The following is a 24,672-nucleotide window of genomic DNA, read 5'->3' as shown; positions in this document are numbered from 1 at the left end:
ATGGCTGCCCATGCATAGATGTCCAGGGGTGAAGTAGAGCTTCTGGAGGCCTCTCTGTGCTCCTTTTCATTCCTGTGCATAATCAGTCATGATTTGATCCTAACCAATTATGTCTAATATTGTTCATCAAGATTTTCAAACTGTTAGACTTCTAAATAAGAGTACTTTGGTAATGGGTTTTGTTGCGTATTCAGCACTTCTGAGAATCAGGTAATTTTTATTTAAGTATCTAAATATAGCTATAACTTTAGGAACCCAGGTTTGAAAATTCTGGCTCTCTGTATCTGTTGGAGAGTTCACTGGAAGGCTGTCACATCCTTCTGTAACACTTCAAGATATTATTAATATCTAACTGATGTGTTAAAGCTAAAGCTTTTTTTAAAAAACAGTTAAGATATTTCTCAAATGCTTTTCTGTGGTCAGATCACTCAAATCCAGGATTTTTAAAAAGAAATCGGTTTACAAATGACAGAAGTTTTGGACAATCACACGATGCATATTCTCACAATACTCTTTGCAAGCTAGCTCAAAGCTATTTTAAAATAAAATACGTATTTCTAGTTTGTCTGTATTACCTGGCTTCTACCCCAGGCCTAGTTGGTGGTTTTCCTGGGGGTGGACGAGGAAAGAATTGAGCTGAGGTTGAACTGGTGACCTGATCAGTTGTAGCCCAGGATACTGGCCTTGGAATCTTGCTCTTTCTGGACTGAGAGCTATTTGGTGACAAAGAGCCATCCTCAGACTGTTTGCCCACATGAGAGTCCAGGGTCAATTTGGAAAAGGCAGATAAGACGTCATCCTCTGAAAACGGTACAGGAGCAGCAGCCACTTTTTCCTCCAGTGACTTGTCAGAGGCACTGGAGAGATCACCAAGGAAAGACTTGAGCTGTCTCTTTTCCACGAGTAGCCTGACTAAATCTGTCTGATGGGCCTTCTTTAGGAGAAGCTTTTCCTTTGCTGAAACAGGAGAACTGGACTCTGATGTCAAGTCTATTTCTTGTGCTAAAACTGGTATGCGACTTTGTCTGACTACAAAAGGTGACCTAACCAAGTCTTTCTTAGACTGATGAGAACTCTCATTCTCGGAAATACAATGGAACAGCTCTCCATTTCTGGGGGCATTTTTTTCTCTTTTGCCCTCCCGGTGAAAAAATGTAGTGAGGTCCATCTGGTGGCATTCCAAGTCTTCACTATGATCAATTTCTTCATTATCATGGAAACCATTTTCCTGCACTACTACTATTTGACTTTCCTGTCTATCAGCAAAAAGGTCTATGACTCTTGATGGTGAAACCTCTGATGTCTCAGCTACTGCTGACTTCAGTACCTCATAGTTTGCATCTGAATTTGGCACCAAGCAGGAAGTCCTTGGCTGTGATTCATCCGCAGATTCAATAGCAGCTGGAGGTTTCCCTTTCACAAATTTTGAGCTCCCTTGTGGAGAAGAACTCTGCCCTTTGTGAGACATTTTTATGGCATCCTCAGAAACCACTGGAAGCCTTCCTTCTTCAGTTTCTACAGCGAGATTTCCAGGTTCTTTTTCTTCCTCCCTACTGCTACATTGTTCAAATAGGTCCTTTTGGCCACAGTCTATGAGTCTGTCACATTCTTTGACGTGCCCTTCCCTATCAAGCACCTCATGGCTGATATGATTTAACTGAAGTACCAGATCTGTTCTGCTGGCACTAGTGGGAAGTGCATCCTCTGTCACTACCAATCCAGGCAAATTCTCCTTCGGAGAGGAAAATTCCACAGTGTGTTCCATAGGATGAGTGTCTCTGTCCCTCTTCGCTAGCTGGTGGCCACAATGAAAGCTCTCAGAGGCAGACTGGGTGGATGCTACTGATGGTCTGGGTATTGTTATCTATATTGAAAAATTAAAGAAAAAATTAAAAAAGATAGGAATATCATCTTATACAGATCATATTCTTTAAAATGCAGACTTGATACTGTATGTTCAAAGTGTTATTCTTCCCATCAATCATTATGTTCATATTGAAAAAGTAACAGCTAATTTCATAAATGACATTTGATTTACAGAACTAGAAAATAAAATACTGTACCATCCTGGGACAGAATGTATGGCATGTGAAAACAAGCATTATCTCTGCTGAAAAGGTTACATTCACCAAGAACCCTGCTGGAGAACAGAGCCAGCCTAAGGAGTAAACTATGTTTTGTTCGTTATTTTTATACAATTTTGCATATTTTTATAAAAGTTTTACACATTGAATTTCATAGTAAAAAGTAATCCTTTATAAGCTATACTATAAAAATTACAAGACCCTGCAGTCAGGGATGGAAGATGATTAATAGTATTTCATAGGCTAGGATTAAAGAAGTGAGATTTTTGGTCAAGGCAGCAGATAGTTCCCACTGAGTCACCACGGTGTATAGACCTATAGTCAGAGCTTGTAATGTTCATCAGCAGTGGAAATGATTATGGAATGTGAGTCCGGCCACAAAAGCCTCCTGGATTCCCCTCTGCTGGAAGATGAGGCTGATGACAGTTGCCATGGAATCTTCAATTTTATATCACAGACCTCACTTGCACTTGCTGCAGAAATAGTCTGAAAGTGCTGGAGAGCTCAAAGGGCATACTTTTAGCAAAATTAGCATAGTGACACCATTGGATGTTAAAATCAAACTCACCCATTAGGTCCCAGGAACACATTTTGCAGTTAATACTGGTGGTATTCAATCTACTTCCATGAACAACAAGCAAACTGGGATTTGATAGTGACATGCACCCTGTTGGGGAATCTGAATTCAACAGCTGCATGGAGACTCTCACTCCTTTTGTACATCCTTTTAATAGTCCCATGTAACAAACATCCATTATTATAGGGTCAAACTTACCTTCATCAAACACAAACATCCAACTGATGTTGTAAATTTATTCACAGGAAAAATATGAAACATTAGCCATGCTGCATCATGATACTGAAGTTACAGAAATTAATGTTATTTATGTTAAGGAAATTATTGCCACATCATACTGAGATTTATTACACTGATTTTCTAATGTGCCTCACTTTGGGGTCTTTGTTCCATATTTGGGCTTGAGGCTGGGTTGGGCAAGCTAGAAATAGGAGGTCTGGCTCGCAATGTGGTTTTTATACACCACTGGGTAGCTGGTCTCAGAGTAGCAGTGATTTGCAAAGCAGGTTCTTTGTAGTTCCACAGACAGCATGAGAGTCAACTATTTTTTCTGTTACTTTTAGGGCAGAAAAAATGGGATTGTCACTGAGTGCAGCGGGAGAGAAAGCAGGAAGTAGCCCAGCAAGGAAGGCACCCTAAGGATTCCCAAAGGGGACTGATTAAGCTGTATCTACTGTTCTTACAGAGGATTTGCCAGGATCAACGGAGCAAGGGAAAACCCATACTCAGATGCCTGGAGTCCTTCTGCAGCAAGAGGTAAACTTTATTCTCATTTACCTGCTAATTTGCTTTCAGTGACTGGATCAATATGCACAGTCCTGAGTTTTTCTTGTTGACTGAATCAGAATGGAATGTTGACAACCAATCAACCCAAAGAGTATTCACATCCTAGGGAACAGTGCTCACTTCTTCTCTTATCTTAGTTTCAGTCTTTAATATGAAAGAAACATTATCTCCGTTTTTGAGTGAGAAGTGTTTTTTTTACTCCAGGATTCAAGAAAAAATCCAGGATCTTTCAGGTCAGAGGGGGGATTTGTGCTGTACTGATCCAATCTCAAAAAGCAAAGGGGAAGTGGGAACAAAATTTGCCTTTCTGTGACTGGGTCCACTACTGCACAGTTCTTGCATTTTAAAAAACAATACCCTAGCAAGCACTCAGGGTGTAAAGGAAAAGGAACAAAGGACATTAAGGTCAACAAAATGAGACAATTCTTTCTCCCATTCCCTCTCTGTTAGAACTGCTAAATGTTTTATAGCTACACAATTCTCTCCTTGAATGGAAATATCCTTCCTTGAGCTCATTAGCAAACCCACATGGCTCCAGTGCTCAGAGGGAAAGGAAACACTCTTTTTGTGATTCACCATGAACCCAGGTCAAAAATGCCCATTGTCCCACTGATTCTCCTCAGAGCTTGGTCTTCAGACTTTATCCACATGTGCAAGTGATTTAAATAGCTGATCATGCAGAAGACTTTACTTAACAGGGCTGCTGCAACTTCAGACATAGATTTAATAAAATCCAAAGGAGCTTGTAATGGGGACTGGGCTTATCAGTGGTGCTGCATAGTTATTTGGTCCCTGGGTTCCACCTCTCCTCCATTTCCAGCATCCCTCACCAGCAATCACTCCAACACTGTAGAGGTCCACTTTTGGAAGGGTAGTGATTCAGCCATTCCACCTGGTCATCAGTTGAGTTCACCCCCTTCCGAGGTAACAGAGTCCAACAAAATATATATAGTTCAACTTCCCCACAAAAGAAAGGGTCAACAGCCCACCTCTGAACGCCTGTGGGTGGCATGCCCTTGACACAGGGCTTACAATGTCTCTATCATCTCCTTCTCTCCAAGAGCAGGGGGAGGGATGGGAAGGAGTTTATGCCCCCTCCACGAAAAGGGTGGTTGGGAGGGGAGCCTGGGCTCTTTCTCTCCACTGGGCTCTGACTTAGAGCCCTGTGAGAGGCAGTGATAGCAAAACACCCCAGAGTGTTTCGGGGCTGCCTCCCAACACCACTTCCTACCATTTGCTTCCTTGGTTCATAGTGTGGTCAAATGCCTTATCAATGATCCTCTAGAAGCTAGAGCAAAGGTTTCCCTAGTCTTAGGGAAAGCCTAGCCCTTCCCCATAGGGTCTGGGGTAGCTGTCACTGGCAGAACCTCTCTACAGCCAGGGCTCTAGCTTCATCCTTATTCAGGAGCTCATGAAATAGGTCTCTCCTCCTCTACCATCCTCCCCCTCTTTCTGAGTTGTCTGGCTCCCTTTTAAGGTCCTCCTATAGCTAGAGCAAGCTCTGCTGGTATGGCAGGGGTGAGTCATCTGGGCCAAGACCTGCTCCCTAACCCCTTCTGTCCCAGTGTGGGTCTTAAATACCCCATTGTAGAACTGACACCAGACCAAAAGAAAAGATGCCAATTAAAAAGCCAATTATCCAGAGGAAACCTTAGACCTATTAGATCAGATGATACTATAAGGATGTGGAGGGAAGTATTTGTTAACATCACAGATGCAGGATATCCCTTTGGTCTCTAGTAGTCCCTTATTGTTCCCTTAGCACTGAGATGATGGCTCTGACCTCCAAGAAGTGGGTCACCTCTGAAGAAAATCATCCTTATTGGCTGAAGAAAGAGGAAGATGACATGCCACTACCCTTGGGGAGAGGAGGAAACTGGAGGAATATGAGAATATAACTCTGGGACACGATGGACAGAACACAATTCAGTGAGGAAATTCACAAGCCAACCAATTGGAAATCCTTCCTCCTTACTGTCCATTCCCAGTGCCTGAGTTTTGATGAAAGCATATTATCAGAAGCATTTATTACAAGTCCTTTACTGAGATCACAAAGGGCAACATGGATTTCTTAGGTCCATACTTCCTGGTTGATTTCTGGATGGAAAATAGTGACTCTTACCTGCAAAAGAGGGTTTAGGATTTCTTACACTGGGAAGCTAGGATTGGAAGAGAATCCTTATTATCTGAAAGTTCAGCGAGATTGGCATCTGAAATCTCATTAAAAAAATCTAGACACCCTATGAAATAAAAAGAATGACTCACATCCTGATTTAGGAAGCTATAACTTCCCCCATAGTCTAATCCACAAGGCCCTGCAGGCTACTGAAGACAAGATAAGAATGTTAGCTGCTAGGTAGAGGGAATCATGGATCAAGTCTCTAAAGTTAACAACAACTTGGAAAAAAAACAAACAGAAAAAGCCTCTCTCACTTTTCAGGAAAAGGATGTTAAAAAAACCCCAAACCCAAAAAACTACCTCATCCTGCAGTACCTCTGACAACCAGCAGATGGGTATAAAATTGGTTCTACCAATATAAATTAGGTCGGTTCCACTGACAGGCATATGTTATACCAGCCTAAGCACAGTTATACCTATATAATAGCTGCTACATCTACACTGGTATAGCTACGCCAGTTAAAAACCTGCCCCACATCTAACCAATATATCCAGTGATGAGCTGCCAAAATCTTAACAACGGGTTCCCTCCTCACCCCACGAGGGGGTCGTTGCCCACCCCTGCCCCCCGGGACTCCTGCCCCATCCTCCAGCGTTCCTTGATGCCCCCCCCAGGACCCCTGCCCCATCCACCCCCCTCCCCTGTCTGCCCCCAGAACCGGGCAGGAGGGTCTTGTGGGCCACTGTAGTGGGTGCTCACCCCACCCCTAAGAGCCAGAGGCACCTGCCGGGAGGCAAGGTGGGGAGTCCTGGCTGTGCTTACCTGGGGCAGCTCCCAAGAAGCATCCGGCAGGTCCCTCTGGCTCCTAGGGGCAGAGGAGCATAGCTGGGGGGGGGGGTGCAGGGGGAGCGGCCACTCCCCCCACTGATCACATCAAAAGTGGCGCCTTAGGCGCCGACTCCTTGGGTGCTCCGGGGCTGGGGCTTCCAGCGAATCAGCTGTTCGGCGGGAAGCCAGGGAGGGCAGAGAAGCAGGCCGCGGCTTCCCACTCAGGCCGAGGGTGGCGGAGGTGAGCTGGGGCAGGGAGCGGTTCCCCTGCGCCCCCCGAGTTACCTGCTGCGGCACGGGCGGCCCTCCTCGCGCCACCCCCCAGCCCAGCTCACCTCCGCCTCCCTGGGCCTGAGCGGGAAGCTGCCGCTTGCTTCTCAGCCCACCCCAGCTTCCCACGCAAACAGCTGATTCACGGGAAGCCTGGGGGGTGGAGAAGCAGAGCGGGGCGGCGGGTTCAGGGGAGGAGGCGGAGCGGAGGTGAGCTGGGGCCGGGGGTGGGGCAGGGAGCTGCCAGTGGGTGCTCTGCACCCACCAAATTTTCCCCTTGGGTGCTCCAGGGCTGTGGAGCACCCATGGAGTCGGCACCTAAGGCATCACTTTTGGCCGGTTAAATTTAGAAGCCCTTTTAGAACCAGGCCCTTGACTGTTTAACGCTCTTTGTTAGGCTGACCTGCAAACTCACTAGAAGTGGGACTCCTTTTAGAACCGGTCATCCCCCGCAGAACAACCGGTTCTAAAAGGGCTTCTAAATTTAACAACCGGTTCTAGTGAACCGGCTCCAGCTCACCACTGAATATATCTATACCAGTAAACTTTGTAAGTGTGGACCATGCCTCAGTGGCAAAGTTAAGAATAGAATCCAGGAGTTCTGATTCCCAGTCTACTGTGCTAATCACTAGAAAATATTATCTACCTAATTATTATCATTACTGGTTTCTCTCTACAAACTCTATGATGCAGCAGACTGCTGTCTCAGATCAGAAGTCCAGGGGCATTGATCAGCATCTCTTACAATTGCAAAAGTTTAAATATGTCTGAGAAAGCAATGCTGAGCAAACAAATGGTGAGATAAATAAGATATTCTCTTCCCCCCTCATTGAATTGTCAGAAATTAATTTGTTTCTGTTTTAGGCATAAATCCTTTAGCCTCCGACAGAACAATTTCTTACTTATACTAGATAGCATATAGTTCTCTCCAACTGAGATATGGAATGAGATTATTTGTTCTGTTTTTCATTTTTCCTTCCTAACATTGCATTCACCATATTGCCCATTTCTTGAAGAAAAAACAATCTGAGTAGACAGAAGACATCCATTATGAAATCTTACCAACTCCACTCTCCTCCTTTTAAAACTTGGATAGGCTAAAATAAAAACTTATATCCTTGGGGTGAAATCCTCTCATCAAATCTGCATGGTGAACCTAAGCTGGGGCTGTGGTTCCTTGGCCTGGTTGTCAAGATACTAGGTCTGGAACTGCTGGGCTGAGTCAGAGAGGTTAACTAGAAGTGGCACTGTGCTATACAACAACAGAGCTAGTGATACACCAAAAGATGAATCTGTGACCTTTCAACAACAGCTTCTTCTCTTAGATCACAGTGTCTGCTGCTACTGAAAGTGCAGGTCTGCTTTTGCCTGGGACAGCAGGCTTCTTAGGATATGTCAACACAGCAAAGAAAAACCTGTGTTAGGCCCATGCCAGCTGACTCGGACTTGTGTGGCTCAGCCTGCAGGGCTGTTTCATTGCTGTGTAGACTTCCAGGCTCGGGCAGGAGTCTGGGCTCTAGGGCCCTTTGGGGTGGGAGGGTTTCAGAACTTGGGCTCCAGCCCAAGCCCAGAAATCTACACACCAATGGAACAGCCCTGCAGGCTGAGCCCTGCAAGCCCAAATTGGCTGGCATGGGCCAGCTGCAGATTTTTCTTTGCTGTGTAGACATATCCTTAGGAACATTGTGCCCAGATCTGTTGTTAATCTGCTCCTGATACCACTGTCAACACTTTCTCACATGTATAAAGTATCATCATATTACATACATCTCTGTGGACATCTCATCTTGCTCCGTCATCAGTTTAGTTTACAACTCAAAAGTGCTCTCCAAGTTTTTAAATGCTTTCATGGATTCACTACAGCAAACTTCATGTATCTTCTCTCTCTCTCCTTCCTGCATCTTCTTCTCATCTAGTACTGACCCTCTGGCTCCTCACACTATCTGGCCACTTTTATTATAAGTCTCTATCTTCTGCCATCTAGAATAACTTCCCTATATCTCTCCATCTCATAGATGCTTCATCTTATATAATGTTCGGTTCCTTGCTTAGTACAAGGAGGTTACTTATCTGTAACTGGAGATTCTTCGAGATGTGTGGTCCCTATCTGTATTCTACTGAGGGTTACGCATGCACACCATACACCCAGAGATAGAGAATTAGAAAGTAGTGTCCGTTGGTCCACGCATGCACCTTGGCTCGCCTCATGCCTCCGAGGTGATAAAGGGATGCATCGATGATGATCCTCTTGTCTCGGAAGGAAGGAAGGAAACCCCGATGCACACATGACATGGATCTGTACACCACTGGAGGGATGACAGTATGTTAGCAGGGACTGTCAGCATGAAATCCATGGAGTGATGGTTTGGTGAGTAACCAAATTGGAGCCATGTCTGAAGGCAGCAAAGATGGAGGCATGCAAAAGGGGTCATGTATGTACACAAAGCCATGTGGCCCCAGAGGGACAAGCAAGTCCTCGCTTGTACATGAAGATTGTTCACGATGAAATTGCCTGGAACTTGTCTTTCGCTAAATAGGCCCGTGCTGTGACCAAATTGATGGTAGCCCCTATGAAGTCCAGAGACTGTGTGGGATCTAGGATCAATTTCTCAATGTTGATGCTGACTCCGAGGGATGAAAGAGGTTGAGCAACATGGAGGTTGATGCTTGGGCTTCTTGCCTGGACCATACGGCTAGAAGCCAGTGATCAAGATATGGAAACACAAGGACCCCGTAACGTCTGACATAGGCCGCTACAACAGAAAATCTCTGATGAAGACTTTGGGAGCAGTGGCTATTCCAAAGTTGAGCACCTGTACTGGAAATGGTGGATGCCCGCTGTGCATCTCAGGAAACCACTGTGGGCCGGATGCATATCGATGTGAAAATAAATATCCTTCATATCGAGAGCCTTAAACCATGTCTTTTTTCTAAGGATGGGATAATCAGTGCCAGTGTGACCATACCAAACTTGATCTTGTGATTTAAGGACTGAGATGTCAGAGACTGAGGATTGGTCTCCACCCGCCTTTCTTCTTCGATATCAGGAAGTAAATTGAGTAAAACCCCCTTCCTTAGTATTCTGGGGGAACGTGTTCTACTCTCCTCATTGTAATAAGGAGTTCACTTATTTAGTGAGGATGCTGTCATGAGAGTGGTCCCTGAAGAGGCACATGGAGCGGGGGGCGTCTTGGAAGAGGTACTGTGGACAAATTCAATCTGTAGCCATGGCAGATGACGTTCAACACCCATTTGTCCCTTGTTATCACACTCCAAGTGTGGGAAAAGAGTGTTAAACGACCCCCAGATGGGGTAGGACGGTCATCGGGGGTAGGTGCAGCAGTTGGTGCCTCTTGGGTTTGCCTCAGAAATACTTCTTGGCTGGAGGTTGTATCTGTGACATCGAAGCCTATGAAAGGGGCCCCAGAGAGCAAGATCTGAGTCTTTTGGTGTTTCCTCAGGTGTTTCCTTCCCCGTGTCTCTGAGGATAGAAATCGGGGGACCTGTAGCATTGAGTGGATGGTGAGCGGTGTAATTTGCACTTTGGAACAGAAGTGTAGATGCCCAGTGAACGAAGGGTGGCTCTGGAGTCCTTGAGGGTATGCAGTTATTCATCCGTCTTTTGGTTAAAAAGATGGGATTCATCGAAAGGGAGGTCTTCAATAATGTTCTGCACCTCCCTCAGGAAACCAGAGGAATGGAGCCAAGACTCCCTACGCATAATTATGGCCATAGCTATGGCCCTGGAAGAAATATCTGCTGCATCCACTGCTGACTGGAGGACCATCCTGTCTACCAGCTTCCCTTCCTCAATAAGCTCCTGAAAATGAGCTTGGTCGTGTTGTGGCAGTTATCAGTAAAGTCCTTGAAATAACTGTAATTCAGGAAATTATATGGGGCTAATAATACCTGATAGTTCGCAATCCTGAATTGAAGGCTAGACCAGGAAAATACCTTGCATCCCAAAAGGTCCAAACACTTGCTCACCTTATCAGCTGGTGTCCATTGAGGCTGCTGTTGTTTGGCTTGTTCAGTTGCTGCCTGGACAACCAGGGAGTTTGGAGGAGGGTACAAAAATAGGAATGCAAAGAGGCACTAATTTTCTAATGTGCTGGAGGATGCTCCCCCTGCCTTCGCCCCAGACACCACTCAGACACCACCCCTTCCCCTAAGGGACCACCCCCACTCAGCCTCTTTCAGCACCCACTCTGCCCCTGCCTCTTCCCACCCCCACTCCGCCCCTTCCCGAGTGCTCCCTGCCCTCGCTCCTCCCCCGCAGGGCCTCCTGCATGCCGGGGAACAACTGATTGGGGCGGGCAGGAGGCGCTGATCAATGGAGCTGCCGGTGGGCACGAGGTGCTGGGGGGTGGAGGGAGAGGAGCTAATTGTGGGGGATTGCTGGAGCACCCATGGAGTCAGTGCATATGGGAACTCGGACCCCTTGGCAGGAACATAGTAATGTTTGACCCCATTGGGGGTCACTGTGCATGTGGCAAGGGTGTGTCATACTGTCCTGACAGGCTCCAGAACAGCGTCATTTGTTGGCAGTGCAAATCTGGCCGGTGATGAGGTATGGAGGATATCCAGAACCTTATGCTGGGTATCCTGGATCTCTTCCAGGGGAATTGGAGTTCCTCCGCAACTCTCTGCAACAGTTCCTGAAATTACCTGAAGTCATCCAGAGGAGAGGGGGATGCTGCAGTCACCGCTATGTCCGGAGATGAAGAGGGAAATCTCGATGGTTCCGGAGGCACCACCAGGACCAGACTAAGGGGTTCTTCCCCTAACAGTGGATCCCAGTGCCTGCTAGAAGGATCCCTTAGGGGGAAGGCAGGTGAAGGTTCTCTCGCAAACTGAGCCTGTTCTGCAGGAGGGGTATTAGGACCAGGGTCCCCAGAATGACCCTTCTGGCTCCTATGCATAGAGGCAGCCATGGGCCTCTGCTCTGCACGCTGCCCCCACCCCAAGTGCCGCCCCCGCAGCTCCCATTGGCCGGGAACCGTGGTCAATGGGAGTTGCAGGGGCAGTGCCTGTGGATGGGGCAGTGCACAGCAGAGCTGCCTGGCTGCACTTCCATGTAGGAGCTGGAGGGGGGACAAACCACTGCTTCCGGGAACCGCTTGAGGTAAGCGCCACCCGTAGCCTGCACCCCTGAGACACCCTCCCATGCCTCATCCCCTGCCCCAGTCCTCATCCCCCTCCCACACTCCGAACCCCTCAGTCCCAGCCCAGAGCACCCTCCTACACCCCAAACCCCTCATCCCCAGCCCCACCCCAGAGCCTGCACCCCCAGCTGGAGCCCTCACCCCCCCTCCCCGCACCCTATCCCCTCTGCCCTAGCCCAGAGCCCCTTCCTGCACCCTGAACTCATTTCTGGCCCTACTCTGGAGCCTGCACCCCCAGCCAGAGCCCTCATCCCCTTCTGTACCCCAACCCCAATTTTGTGAGCATTCATGGCCCACCATACAATTTCCATACCCAGATGTGGCCCTCGGGCCAAAATGTTTGCCCACCCCTGTGGTATAGTCTCCACAATGTAGATGCAGCCTAGGTCTTTTGATTTTTATCTAGCCACAGTAGCGTATCAACTGCAAGCCTAGGTGAGAACTACAACTGCCTAAATGATCACTAACTCCCACCAACAAATATTTCTCTGTTTTAAAAAACGAGGAAATTAAATGGCAAAAAACTTTGTTAACATGGAGTTAAGGTTGCCCAATGATAGCTCATGCCCTTCCACAACATCCAAGTTCAGCAACTTAAACTTCTGAAAACCAGGAAATTCAGAATTAAGATAAATGCCCACACAACCTTAACGCTGCCCTCTCTGAGCAATACACAATAGCCATAACACACACATTTGCACTTTGCCTTTTCACTGTAATAGACAGGTGCTACTTGTGCTTGCCTTAAGCTCAAACACTAAGCCTGGAGCTCCAGCACCATACTTGTAAAATTTACCACTTCAAACCCTTTTACAACCTCTTCACACTTGCACACAGGGTTCCACCTGGCTATACTTTCCCCTACCCATCATTTAATCCACTGACTGCTCTCATGTCCCACCTTACTTCTGACAATACCCTTAGCAAGAAGACCCCGGTGCTCTGCTAGTGACACAAAGTACACAATTCTGTACTGAAATGATGCAGACTGGGAACCTCAAGGTACACATGCACATCTTTCTTTTGACAACACACATGGTGGGACTCAGACCCAGATCTTCCCATACCATAATCCAGAGGTTCTCAAACTTCATTGCACCACAACCCCCTTCTGACAACAATAATTACTACAAGACCCCAGGAGGGGTGACCTAGGCCTGAGCCCGCCGAAGCCCCGCCACCCCGGGTGGTGCGGGTTCCAAAGCCAAGCCCCACTGCCCCTGGCTGGGGGGCTGAAGCCAAAGTCCAAGAGCTTCAGCCCCACGCAGGGGGCCTGTAAACCTTAGCCCCACCACCCAGGGCTGAAGCCCTCGGGCTTTGGCTTTGGCCCTGGGCCCCAGCAAGTCTAAGCCAGCCCTGGCAACCCCATTAAAATGGGGTCGAGACCCACAGTTTGAGAACCGCTGCCATAATCACAGCTCTGTGAAGCTCCTCAAACTATCCCCAGATCTCCTTGTATCACAAACACACTTCTATCAACCTGTCCCACCTATTGCCTCCACTGTTCTCAACATCTACACTTAAAACACTGAAAGAAACTGGAGTGCATGCAGACAATTTCCCTGGCTCTTGCCAACTCCGGGGGGCAGAGTTAAGGAAGGGCATGTGGTGTCACCAGGTAACCTTAACTCTGTGTTTTTCACCACTGAAACTATATAGCACTGTCAACACTGCTGGCACAGTAGCTATGCTGGAATTGGCTGCTCCATCCCAGCTGCACGTCACTCCTCTGTTGAGATTTCAAATGCTGTGTCCCGTAAATTAATGACAGGTTTCAGAGCACCAGCCCTGTTAGTCTGTATCCGCAAAAAGAAAAGGAATACTTGTGGCATCTTAGAGACTAACAAATTTATTTGAGCATAAGCTTTCGTGAGCTGCAGTTCACTTCGTCGGATGCATCCGAGGAAGTGAGCTGTAGCTCACGAAAGCTTATGCTCAAATAAATTTGTTAGTCTCGAAGGTGCCACAAGTACTCCTTTTCTTTTTCCGTAAATTAATGTTACTCAGAGCAGAAGTAACTTTAAACTGTAGGTTTATCTAGCCTCAGTCACATCTGTTTGGAGAGAGGAACATGCTATTCTAAGCAACTGATTTCTCCCTTCTGCCAGGTTACACCCTATTTCTGTATACCTCTATCTTACATAGAGGGATCACAGAATGAGAGGAGGGAAGGATATAAAGTCAGAGTAAAGAGTGTTTGTGATAGCTCTGTATTTCCATATTTTCTAATATATTGGGTGATAGAAGCTGCGGGGGGACGGATATTTTTATAGATTTACCTGAAGGTAAAATTTTCTGAGTTTACAGTTGTTGTGGTTTGAAAACAGCAATGTTCTTTTAAGGTGCTTTCCCCCTTTAATTATTGATACAAATGTACAATTTTAACTTGAGGTTAAGGAAGCTTTTGTTGTGTGACCTAATATAAATGCACTTTAAATGAAATGAAATGAGTAACTGCTTTTAGAGAATGTTTGTCACATCATTATAACAAGCGGTTAATGTGACTACATGAGATACTCACAAAATTAGAATCTTTTTCTGGAAAATGTATTAAAAATTATAGAATGGCTACAGCATTTATTTACTGTTAATGGAGAACTGTTGCATTTATAATAATAGTATTACAGGATCTCCTGCTGTCATAGAATGATGGTAAAAGTAGCCCAGGTATTATAATATTTTTCTTGAGTGCAGTGGACATGTCTCTAAACATGCAAGACCAGGGTTTTACTTGACCCTAATTTCAAAAGGCCTGAAGAGATGGTATCCTAAGCTTCTTTCACCTTCAAAATTTCAACTCTCCATTTTCACCTCTATAGTCACCAAACTCCTTTCTCCTCATGGTTGCTTTCATCCTTCTGTAACAATGACTGAGGTGGAGACTATAATATAGCCAGAAGGATGGCCAAGTCATTGCTTTTCCTTCTAGAAAGTTAGAATCTACTGGCTTCATAAAACAAGATTCTGGATTTTGTTGCAAGGCCAACTGACAGGCAACTGCAGATCACACTTTTAGTAGCATATTTATTCAGTGTTTCTAAATCTAGATTTTACAGAATAGCTAACAACTTCCAGTAAGATGTTAATTAGGTCCCAAAGAAAGGTTTTTCATAACTCTTACCTACATACTGTGCCTTTCTAATTAAGAAGCAACCCAAGTAAAATAAGACACTGAAAATTATAAAATAATATATTTTAACTCAATCACACACAGAGGCTTTATAGCTGAAATAGAAGACACTGTCAATTTGAAATTAAAAGGTTTGCTTTACTTTAAATGAGAAATCATTGGTGCTAGTTTGCTTAAAACACATATTACTTATATAGCTGAATTTTTGTCTTAAACAAGTTGAGTACTAATTGCAGTGAATGTGGAATGTATCTATATATAGTTTTTTCCTTAGTTCCAAGATGGTTTCATTATATACAAAATATACCTCTGAAGTTAAGCAATTTATTAGTTCCTTCTCCAGCAGAGAAATGTATAATTATCAGAAACATTAAAAGCATAAGATAACACTATTTAGAAAAGTTCTGATTTTCCTTTCCAAGGGTATACTATAGCTCATTTAAAAGAGCTGCACTTTTCCAAACTGGATATCTGTTTTGGAAGATTAAAAAAATTAACTGTTCTGTTTTTTAAACCCAGAGAGGGATCCCATTACAGTAACTCCTCACTTAATGTTGTAGTTATATTCCTGAAAAATGTGACTTTAAGTGAAACGATGTTAAGCGAATCCAATTTCCCCATAAGAATTAATGTAAATGGGGGGGTTAGGTTCCAGGGAAACTTTTTTCACCAGACAAAAGACTATATTATATATATATGTACAGTATAAATTTTAAACAATTTAATATTGTACACAGCAATGATGATTGTGAAGTTTGGTTGAGGTGGTGGAGTCAGAGGGTGGAAGAGGGTGGGATATTTCCCAGGGAATGCCTTAGTGCTAAATGATGAACTAGCACTCAGCTGAGCCCTCAAGGGTTAACACATTGTTGTTAATGTAACCTCACACTCTACAAGGCAGCACAAATAGAGGGAGGGGAGCCAGCATGGCAGACAGAGACACACATCCTGTGTGTGAGAGAGGAGGAGAGATGTGCATTGCCCCTTTAAGTACGCTGACCTCACTCTAAGTACATTGCCTTTTTAAGTAGATCAATAAGTTGAAACAGCAACTGTTACTAGCAAGCTCCCTCCATCATGAGCCCTGTCATGTGCCCCCCTGCTCTATGGAGATGGGGTAAGCAGGGTGCAGGAGCAGGGGAGAGGGGGACACCCTGACAGCCCCCCTCTTCCCTCCCTGCCGCCCCCCCCCCCTCCCGGGAGCACCTCCAAGACAGAGGGCAGGAGCAGCACATGGCAGTGGGGGGAGGGAAACTGATAGCCGGCAACTGATAGCCTGCTGGGCAGCTGCCACCCAGGGAACTCAGGGGAGCGGGGAGCTGATAGGGGAGCTTCCAAGCCCCCACCAGCTAGCTCCAACCGCGGCTCTTTCTGCAAGCAGTGAACAAAGCAGGCGACTGCCAAACAACGTTATAAGGGAGCATTGCACAATTTTAAACGAGCATGTTCTCTAATTGATCAGCAACTTAACAACGAAACAACATTAACTGGGAGGACTTTAAGTGAGGAGTTACTGTAACTCTAGTTTTTCTCTGTCATGAGAGTGCACACATATCCAGGCACTCAATCACATGAAAACTGCTTTTATACATTAACAGTGCTGGTTTCATCAGCAAACTTGGGGCTGGATTTTGAATGCCTTCCAAAAGGTCTAAGATTTTTCAGATCTGGAGATGTGGTCAGGTAAAATATAAAGTTAGAAGCCATTTGCAAACTTCAGATCCCGGTTCAGATATTAAACACCCCAACATTTTGGTGCTCATAAGTTGTAGTTTGAGTTCATTTTTAATTTTTAAGTTATTGCTCCTCTACACATCTATTTTTGTTTTAACTGTGCTATAAAAATGTAAAATATGGACCTTCAGCTGCAAAACATTAAGGGCCAAAACTTAACCCCTCCCCCCCCCCCAAAAAAAAAAAAAAAAAAAAGGTATGTAAGGCCCCAAATCCTGCAATCAGATAGCAGGCCCATTCATCTGTATTGAGCACTATTAAATTAAATGGGGCTCTGCAAAGTGATACACTCTCATGGATTCAGTTGTAGGACTGGCATTAAGTTTACACTTGTTGCTCACAACTACTTTGTGCCTCAAAAAGGGAGAATTTGTGAACAGAAACAGCATTTGCAGGCATAAATTAAGCAGATCTCAGGATATTTGCAAATGCAGTTTGCATACAAATTCTGTGTGTTGTAACATTAAAACTATTGTACACACAAAACTACAGGTGAAAATTAAGAATCTAGATCAAGGCTCCTTTGAAAGTGATCCTCTGATGAAGTGACACAATCTTTAGGAGCTTGTTGAGATTGATGGGTTTCTCATACTCTTTTTTCCTTTCTCAAGATGTAACTTTTTCTCTTATCTATGTTCTCTGTGTTTATGTATTTTTTAAATAAGCTGAACTATTGTTAGCAGGAGTGGGAGCTCTAATAAAGACCAGGCTTCAGCTGCTTCTTGCATTTTTACCACCATGTTTAGTCAATGTCCCTTTCAGAAGATGAATCAGAAGGCAGGAGTCTTGTCTACACTAGGGCTTCCACCAATTCCAAAATGGGAAGGTATTTTTGTTGTTGTTTTTTTAACTTCTCCTCACCATCCACAAGCCTCTAGAGATGTGATTAGACCACAGTTCCTCCTACCCCAATGGTAAATTACTATATGGTCCAGTCGGCAATACAAAATGTGTATATATGCACAGCGCTTAAACACTTTAGAGGCCCAACTATAATGTAGCATGGCTTTGCCTCTGTGGATACAAGGCCGGGGCAGAGCATAGCTTTTTGACATAGTTATAACATGGTTAGGTCCCAACCACACTGGCAAGATCAAGTCATATTACAACACAGGTGGTCACTAACATGTATAAAGCTCCATGTTTAAAGGGACACTATCAACTTTCTTAGATTGTAAGCTCTTCAGGGACAGGCCCATGTCTTCAAAAATATTTATACTGTATTTTCCACAGAGGGGCTCTGATTCTGTTTTGGTCTTCTAGGTCCTACTGTAATACAAATATCAGGACTACTGTACTGTATAGGAAAGGGTAGTAACCCTCTAAGTAGTTTTTGAGCCCTCTAGTGGCACTCACCATGTTCAGTGTTTTAGAAGTTGTCAAAAACTGGTGAGAGCTTGTACTGGCTTGAATGGGAACAGTAGGTGCTCAGCACTCCTTTGAAAATCAGACCCCTTTATAATGTCTCAAGTTGGGATCCAAAAGATGGAGGTGTGACAAAGCAAGATACATCTGTATCAAATTATGAACTCTATTTTGCAGTAGGTGTTGAATACTAGGATAAACTTGCCACACCCAGGAAAGGCAATTACCACCTCGTTGAAGGACTATAACCAAGACTAATCTAAGGCCATTAAAACTGCTGGCCCACCTCCATGGAACAATGTGTTTTCTGCACAGAGGTATGCAGGGAGTGACAAGCATGACAGGAGGGAGCTAGAGGAGTGATTCTCAACTTATTTATCATTGTGGGCCGCACTGGGTGAAGAGGCAGCCCGGACCCCACCATGCTGGGCAGCTGGAAACCTGGACCCTGCCAAGCGGGACAGCCTTTAGCACATAGCTGAGCTGGGCTGCACCTGTGTGCTAATTGGGCCGCATGCGGGCCGCAGGTTGAGAACAGCTGGGCTAGTACTCCCCAGTGGAGCACAATGCAGAGACACAGAGATCCTACTTAACAGCAAGGTTCTGCTCTGTGCTAGGGGAGCCAACCACTGCCACACATAAGAAAGACTCACAAGAGTGCAAGGGCAGGCAGGACTCTGCCCTATATGAAATGCTGACAAACACTGGACTCACAAGAAGGGTGAGATCAGACCATGGGAGGGGCTGTCTCAGTACTCTTAGCCCTGGTCTACACTGGTAGGGGGCTGGGGGGAGATCGATCTAAGTTACGCAACTTCAGCTACATGAATAACGTACCTGAAGTCGACGTACTAAGATCAACTTACCGTGGTGTCTTCACCGCGGTGAGTCAACTCCCCCGTCAACTTTGCCTGCGCCTCTAGCGGTGCCGGAGCACAGGAGTCAACGAGAGAGCGCTCGGGGGTCGACTTATCACGTCTAGACTAAACGCAATAAATCGATCCCTGCTGGATCAATCGCTGCCCGCCAATCCGGCGGGTAGTGAAGACATACCCTTAGTGTTTTCAGCTATCTGTAATTCTTAACTGCTTGAAGAATAAACTGACTGTGGTTAAGAAACTCCTTTGCTAAGCCAATGTTCCTTGCTTTCCTGTGATGTTTTCCTTGATGAGGTTAAAACAGAAGCATAGGGTGTCCACAACCTCTTGGGGAGCATATGTAAGAGACTGGCTTTGGGGTCTCGGGCAATTGGATGACAGCATCCCACATCCCAAGGAAGGATGTCAGACAAGTGGTCTGAGTCTTGGAGTTTGTCTTGTAGTCTCTAAGCTAGAAATAGTGACTAGACCCTACCCAGACCCAAGGGGTTTGGAAACGCATGTAAAAAGCTGCATATATCCACTGGATATTTTCCACTTTAACATTACAAACATAAATGTAACTCAAATGTTGACTACATCCTTTAATATTTGAAAATTCCAAATGTTCCCCACTATGTGAACACAACAGTCCTTTTTCAGACTAAAGAAAATAACATTTCCCCGTGCCTTCCCTGATTCAACAGTTATGGAAACAGCTGCAGCATTTGCTGCTGGCAAGGGTCTGAATAGAAATCTGTCCCTATTCTAAGTATCCCTCACTTGGCCAGGCAGTACAGGGAAAGTGTGCTAATCAAAAGCCTGATCCCACTGCCTGGATTCAAGAAGAGGTCAAGGAATCTCTTGTTCCCTCTGACAGTTCTAATGCTTCCAGGCTCTTCCTTATGCTGCAAATTGAACAAAACAGAAAGGCAGAAAGCATCTAATTCCCTTCCATATCCTGCATGACCACATATGTACGGCAGGGAGAGGGCACCTCTATCCAAAACGTGGATGAATGTGAAAGCCTAGTCCTTCCACCACACTAGCAACCAATATGTAGAGCGGTGGGTTAGCAACAACCTCTTTCATCTAATACAACAATCAAATTGTGGAGGGTGGGTTACAGCCCTATAACGCTCACCCACTCAATCAGTAACAAGGGACGAAAATCCTTTTGCCTGATTTCAAGGAACAGCTGTACCATTATTTATTCTGCAGCACACTGGATCTAAACTTTACAGCATGGTTCCATGATTTCTGCAATTCATCAGTTATAAATCCTACAGCATAATGTAAATTACACAGCAGGAAATGTATGGAAATACATTTAACACCAAATAGTTATATAAAATTCTTTTTATATTTGTTTTTAATATTTAATTGAAGGAAAACCTCTCATGTTTAATGAGTTTCTATGTCTTTCATGCTGCTGCAGAACTTCAAGCTCGCCACAGAATCTAACTCCACTGCATCATAGAAATCAGAAGACATTACATAAGAATTTAGGTCCAGTAAGCCATAAAGTAAATGGTACCCTGCTCATTGGAAAAAAAAATAGGGCACCGTGTATATGTAGTACCCACTGCAGCTGAATAAAGCTAAACTCTCAACTAAGTCAGGAATTTCAAACATTCCTGTTGGAAAATGAATATACAGAACCACCTACTGGATACTCTGGTAGCCAGTGAAGATCCCTGAGAGTCAGCCTGTCCAATTTGCAAACTGTACTTGCAATACTTTATATCTGTGATGGAAAAAACTGAAGCTAAACTGTACACACACATTTAAGAAAATTAGGCCAATCTGCATCCTGGGATACAAAGTAACTCTAAGTAACATTATAGCATTAAAGCATAATTTTTAATGAGTTTATTTCTCTAACATTTTCATATCCTAGTAAATACAGTTCAACTAACATGAGGAACTGGATATTCTGGCATCCCATGAGTTTCACAATACCAGGTATCTGGTACCTGGCACTTTCTAACTGACAGCACATTTACCCATTTCCAAGCACCTGGGGTCCAGATGGGAAGAGGGGCTAGCATTCTATATGAAGATGAAAAAAAGCTTGGTGCTGGAGAGAAAACACTGATTATTGGATTAGCTGACAAAATTCTGACATAATTATACCTACAGCACTGTTTGTCTTGTTATCACCAGCCATCGATCCTATTAAACTAATGAGAGAAGCTAGCCATTAAAACAAATCAATATATCTGTGCATGCTTTATAGAAAAAAATAAACATTAGATATATGATATTTATAATAATTCATATGCATATGCAGAAAACAGAAGACAATGTGGAATTATTTTTAGTCTAGATTAAACATTTATGGTGTAATGGTGAATGATGAGATGTTTGCATCTATGTGTAATCAGTGTTATGTCACACTGCTTTAATAGTCATTGCAAGCTGAAGCTGCTCAGCAAATCTCAAATACCATCTTTGTAACCACAACATAAATTATGAGACACAAAGTATAATCTGAATGCTAATCTTTTTCTTACTGGAAAGAAGCTCCAAAAATTGGACATAGCACAGCACAAGGACACAAATTTCCCTATTAACTTTGCCATTAGCAGTTCTTATTGATTGTTCCCAACATTATTTTATCCATTGGAAGCAATGGAACGTTTTTAGATTATTAAGTGTTACAGATACCCAAAGAAAGCACACTGGTGGTTCCTGATCCTATTTTTCTCCACTGAAAGCCTTCCAGGAGGGCCAAATTATATATTCCTCCCCCACAATTCATCAGATGTTCCTAAATGACCCCATCTTCACAAATGGAGAGTTCCTGATTTTATTTTTTAAACCAAGAATCCACTTCTTGATTTATGCGCCCATCTTTTCCCACTGAAAATTCCTTGGAGGAACCTGAATCTATCCTCACCAGTAACAGCAGATCTACAGGAGCCCTTGATCATGACTTCCCAAACAACAGATCCCTAAGTGATCTTGCCTATATCCTCTCAAGAAGAAATAACCACTAGGTGTTTCTAACTGTCCTGTCCTCTGAAAGACTAGCAAGTATTTCTGACTCTATTCTTACCTCTTTAGGTGGTAATAACTTATCTTTCTCAGGAAATGTTTCTGACTCTGTTCTTTGATGAAGTACACTGAGTGCTCCTTTAATAGATCTTCTCAATATGCTTTCACAAAAGGTATTTTATAGCAGCACGATTAGCACCTGCATATTACTGTGCTTTGCAAAGCAGCTATGAACCTTACAACTTAGCAAATGACTGATACAGTGCAGTTGCTTTTATGAAGACGAAGACTTATTCACCTGTTGGAGTTGTGCTTTTGAGATGCGAATGACAGGGGGAAACTTGTTGCCACTGGGAATGACAGGAAGCTGCCTACGGCCAGTTGAGCAGGAAGAGGAGGAATGGCTCTCTGCTGATTGACTCCTGGGTAACCCAGCCTCTTTCTTAGGGTCCAAGTGGGAGGACAGATGGGCAAAAGGGCTCAGTGTGCGGAGGATGGGACTTGAAATTCTTGGAGTGGAGAAATGCAGCATGTGAGATGAGTTGAGCTGTGAGAACAACATGGTGGGGAAAAAAGTAAGTTTTTCACATTTTTTTTTTTAACAATTTATTTTTGACCTACTGCCTGTGTAGCTTTCTTACAGTGAAAGAATCACATCTCTCTCTCTCAGGCTAAAAGCTGATAATTTAAGAGAGATATAAATTCAGAAGCCTCCACATTTATCATCCATTAAAAAAATTAATATCACAATAAGAAGTGAGCATCCTTTTTCTCTTTGGCTATCTAGTCCCCTAACTTTACTCATCTATTCAGCAAGCATACATATAGGATAGGTATAACACTAAGCAAAGAAACTGTTGCAAAGATAATGAGTGCATGAAATTGCTGATCACCACACTTGTCTTTTCTACTGTTTTACACAGCAACATTGTTTTTTGACTGGACTATTTTTGCAGATCCATATACAGCATGCTTTACAACTGTGGTGGAACCAAAGCACAATGGGACTGCTGAAGTACCTAATTCATAAGGATAAGCACTGAGGCTAAAAGCAGCGACTTCTGGGAAATTTCCAAATTATGGGATGAAATTGGAGGAACAAACTGAAATGGTGAAGCTATAACAATTGTGGATTCCTGTATTGTCTGGATCAGGACTGAGCTAAAGATTTCATCCCAAATGTTGCAACCAACAGGAAAAAAACAAACCTTGGAAAGAGCTTGGATGGCTGTAATGTGTAGAATAGGCAACATACAGGAACTGCAAGAACAAAGCCTTTCAGCTTTTGGAACACCTTTTCATTTAGGGTAGACAAAGTTCCAATAAAACCTATAGCCCTTGAATGCACAACTCTGAAGCCAACTAAAATCTTTGCAAGTCCTAATAAGCATTGAAGCAATACTGTTGAATATCTATTGCCAAAAATCATCAGATGAGATAATTATTTATCTCCTTTTTTGCAATTACTTTTAGACAAAATCAGAAAAGGGGAGAGATATGGAAAAATTTCCTTTAAAGTTTCTTGGATTTGATTTCTTCTGTTACTGCTATTCTTTTAATTTTCATTGGTATTTGGGAATCCCATTTGTCTTCCTATTATGATTGGATATTGAGAATACTGTGGATGTATTGCACAGTTTCCAAGGAGAAGGTGTTAACAGCAGCATCACTTCTAGAATCACAGAATATCAGGGTTGGAAGGGACCTCAGGAGGTCATCTAGTCCAATCTCCTGCTCAAAGCAGGACCAATCCCCAATTAAATCACAGTTGTCATTCACTTAAAAAAAAAACTATGCCCAATGTGTCATAAAAGCAGCATGTGAAGAAGGAAGATACATTAAAATTAAAAGAGGAGGAACTCTAAAATAAGGGAAAGAACATTTCAAAGCCCTACTTCCTGTACCCCTTGCATTTCAAAGGCTACTACTTATGATCATTTTAGTGACATTTCTAAATAATAACAAACCAACAGAAGCATGCAGACAAACCAGTTTTATAATTGTTCATATATATATTGAAAGTGGATTGCTAAACAAGTGTGACAAGAACAAACATCTGATTGATTAATTTAATCTAAAAGATGAAAGTGATATTAGCTGATACAGATTAGCCTCTTTCAATACGAATGAAAAAGTTGTACTGTTGAGAGATCTATTTGACAAATACTACATTTTGAAGACAGCTTTGTTCAGATACCATATAAAGTCTCACTGCATTTGGATACAGGTAGCAGAAATAAGAAAGAACAAGAAAATTAGTTCCCTCATCTGTAATTTTTATTTCTTATATTGGAAGGCACCAAGAGCTCTAGACATTACTCATGGGCTAGACCTGTTCATTTCATTCCAATAGAGTCATCTTAGACTGTTTTCTTTCCTCCTTTGAGTTCAGATTTCATGTATTGGGCCGCTATAGCCCTGCATTCTGACCCAGGGAGATTAATTCTAATGCTGAAACTATATAAACTAGGCAGAAAACATTAACATCACTGTAGACGGCACAATTAGTAGAATTAACGGAACTACATCTACAAACTCAATTTTATCAATAACCTTTTAATGTAAAAGGAGGGTTTGCCCAGACCAGTGCTTCCCTTCCATTATGAGAAATAAAAATGACAGATTAAGTAAATTAATTTTCTCTTTCTCATACATGAGCTACACTCCAGGCCAATGAATCTTATGGTAAGTAGCAAGCAGTAAAAGACAATTCCTAAAGAGGGAAGACACATTAAATACAAGTCAATGTAAATCCC

The 24,672-nt window shown here is 43.7% G+C and overlaps 1 protein-coding gene across 4 annotated transcripts in view; it reads right to left on the bottom strand.

Moving 5' to 3' along the window:
- The window catches only part of TTBK2 (tau tubulin kinase 2), a 212,710-nt gene that overhangs the window by 2,948 nt on the left and 185,090 nt on the right, over positions 1-24,672 (bottom strand). For 3 of the 4 annotated variants that reach the window (XM_074955633.1, XM_074955634.1, XM_074955635.1), the window contains 2 exons: positions 22,215-22,463; positions 576-1,864 (listed from right to left, as the gene is read on the bottom strand). In XM_074955633.1, the coding sequence (XP_074811734.1) occupies positions 576-1,864; positions 22,215-22,463 (1,538 nt within the window). The remainder of the gene's footprint in view (positions 1-575; positions 1,865-22,214; positions 22,464-24,672) is intronic. The other variant, XM_074955636.1, reaches the window with a different exon arrangement.

The sequence above is a fragment of the Natator depressus genome, chromosome 6 (genome assembly GCF_965152275.1).
Source record: "Natator depressus isolate rNatDep1 chromosome 6, rNatDep2.hap1, whole genome shotgun sequence".
Classification (NCBI taxonomy): domain Eukaryota; kingdom Metazoa; phylum Chordata; order Testudines; family Cheloniidae; genus Natator; species Natator depressus.
This window is presented reverse-complemented; position numbering and strand designations above follow the sequence as displayed.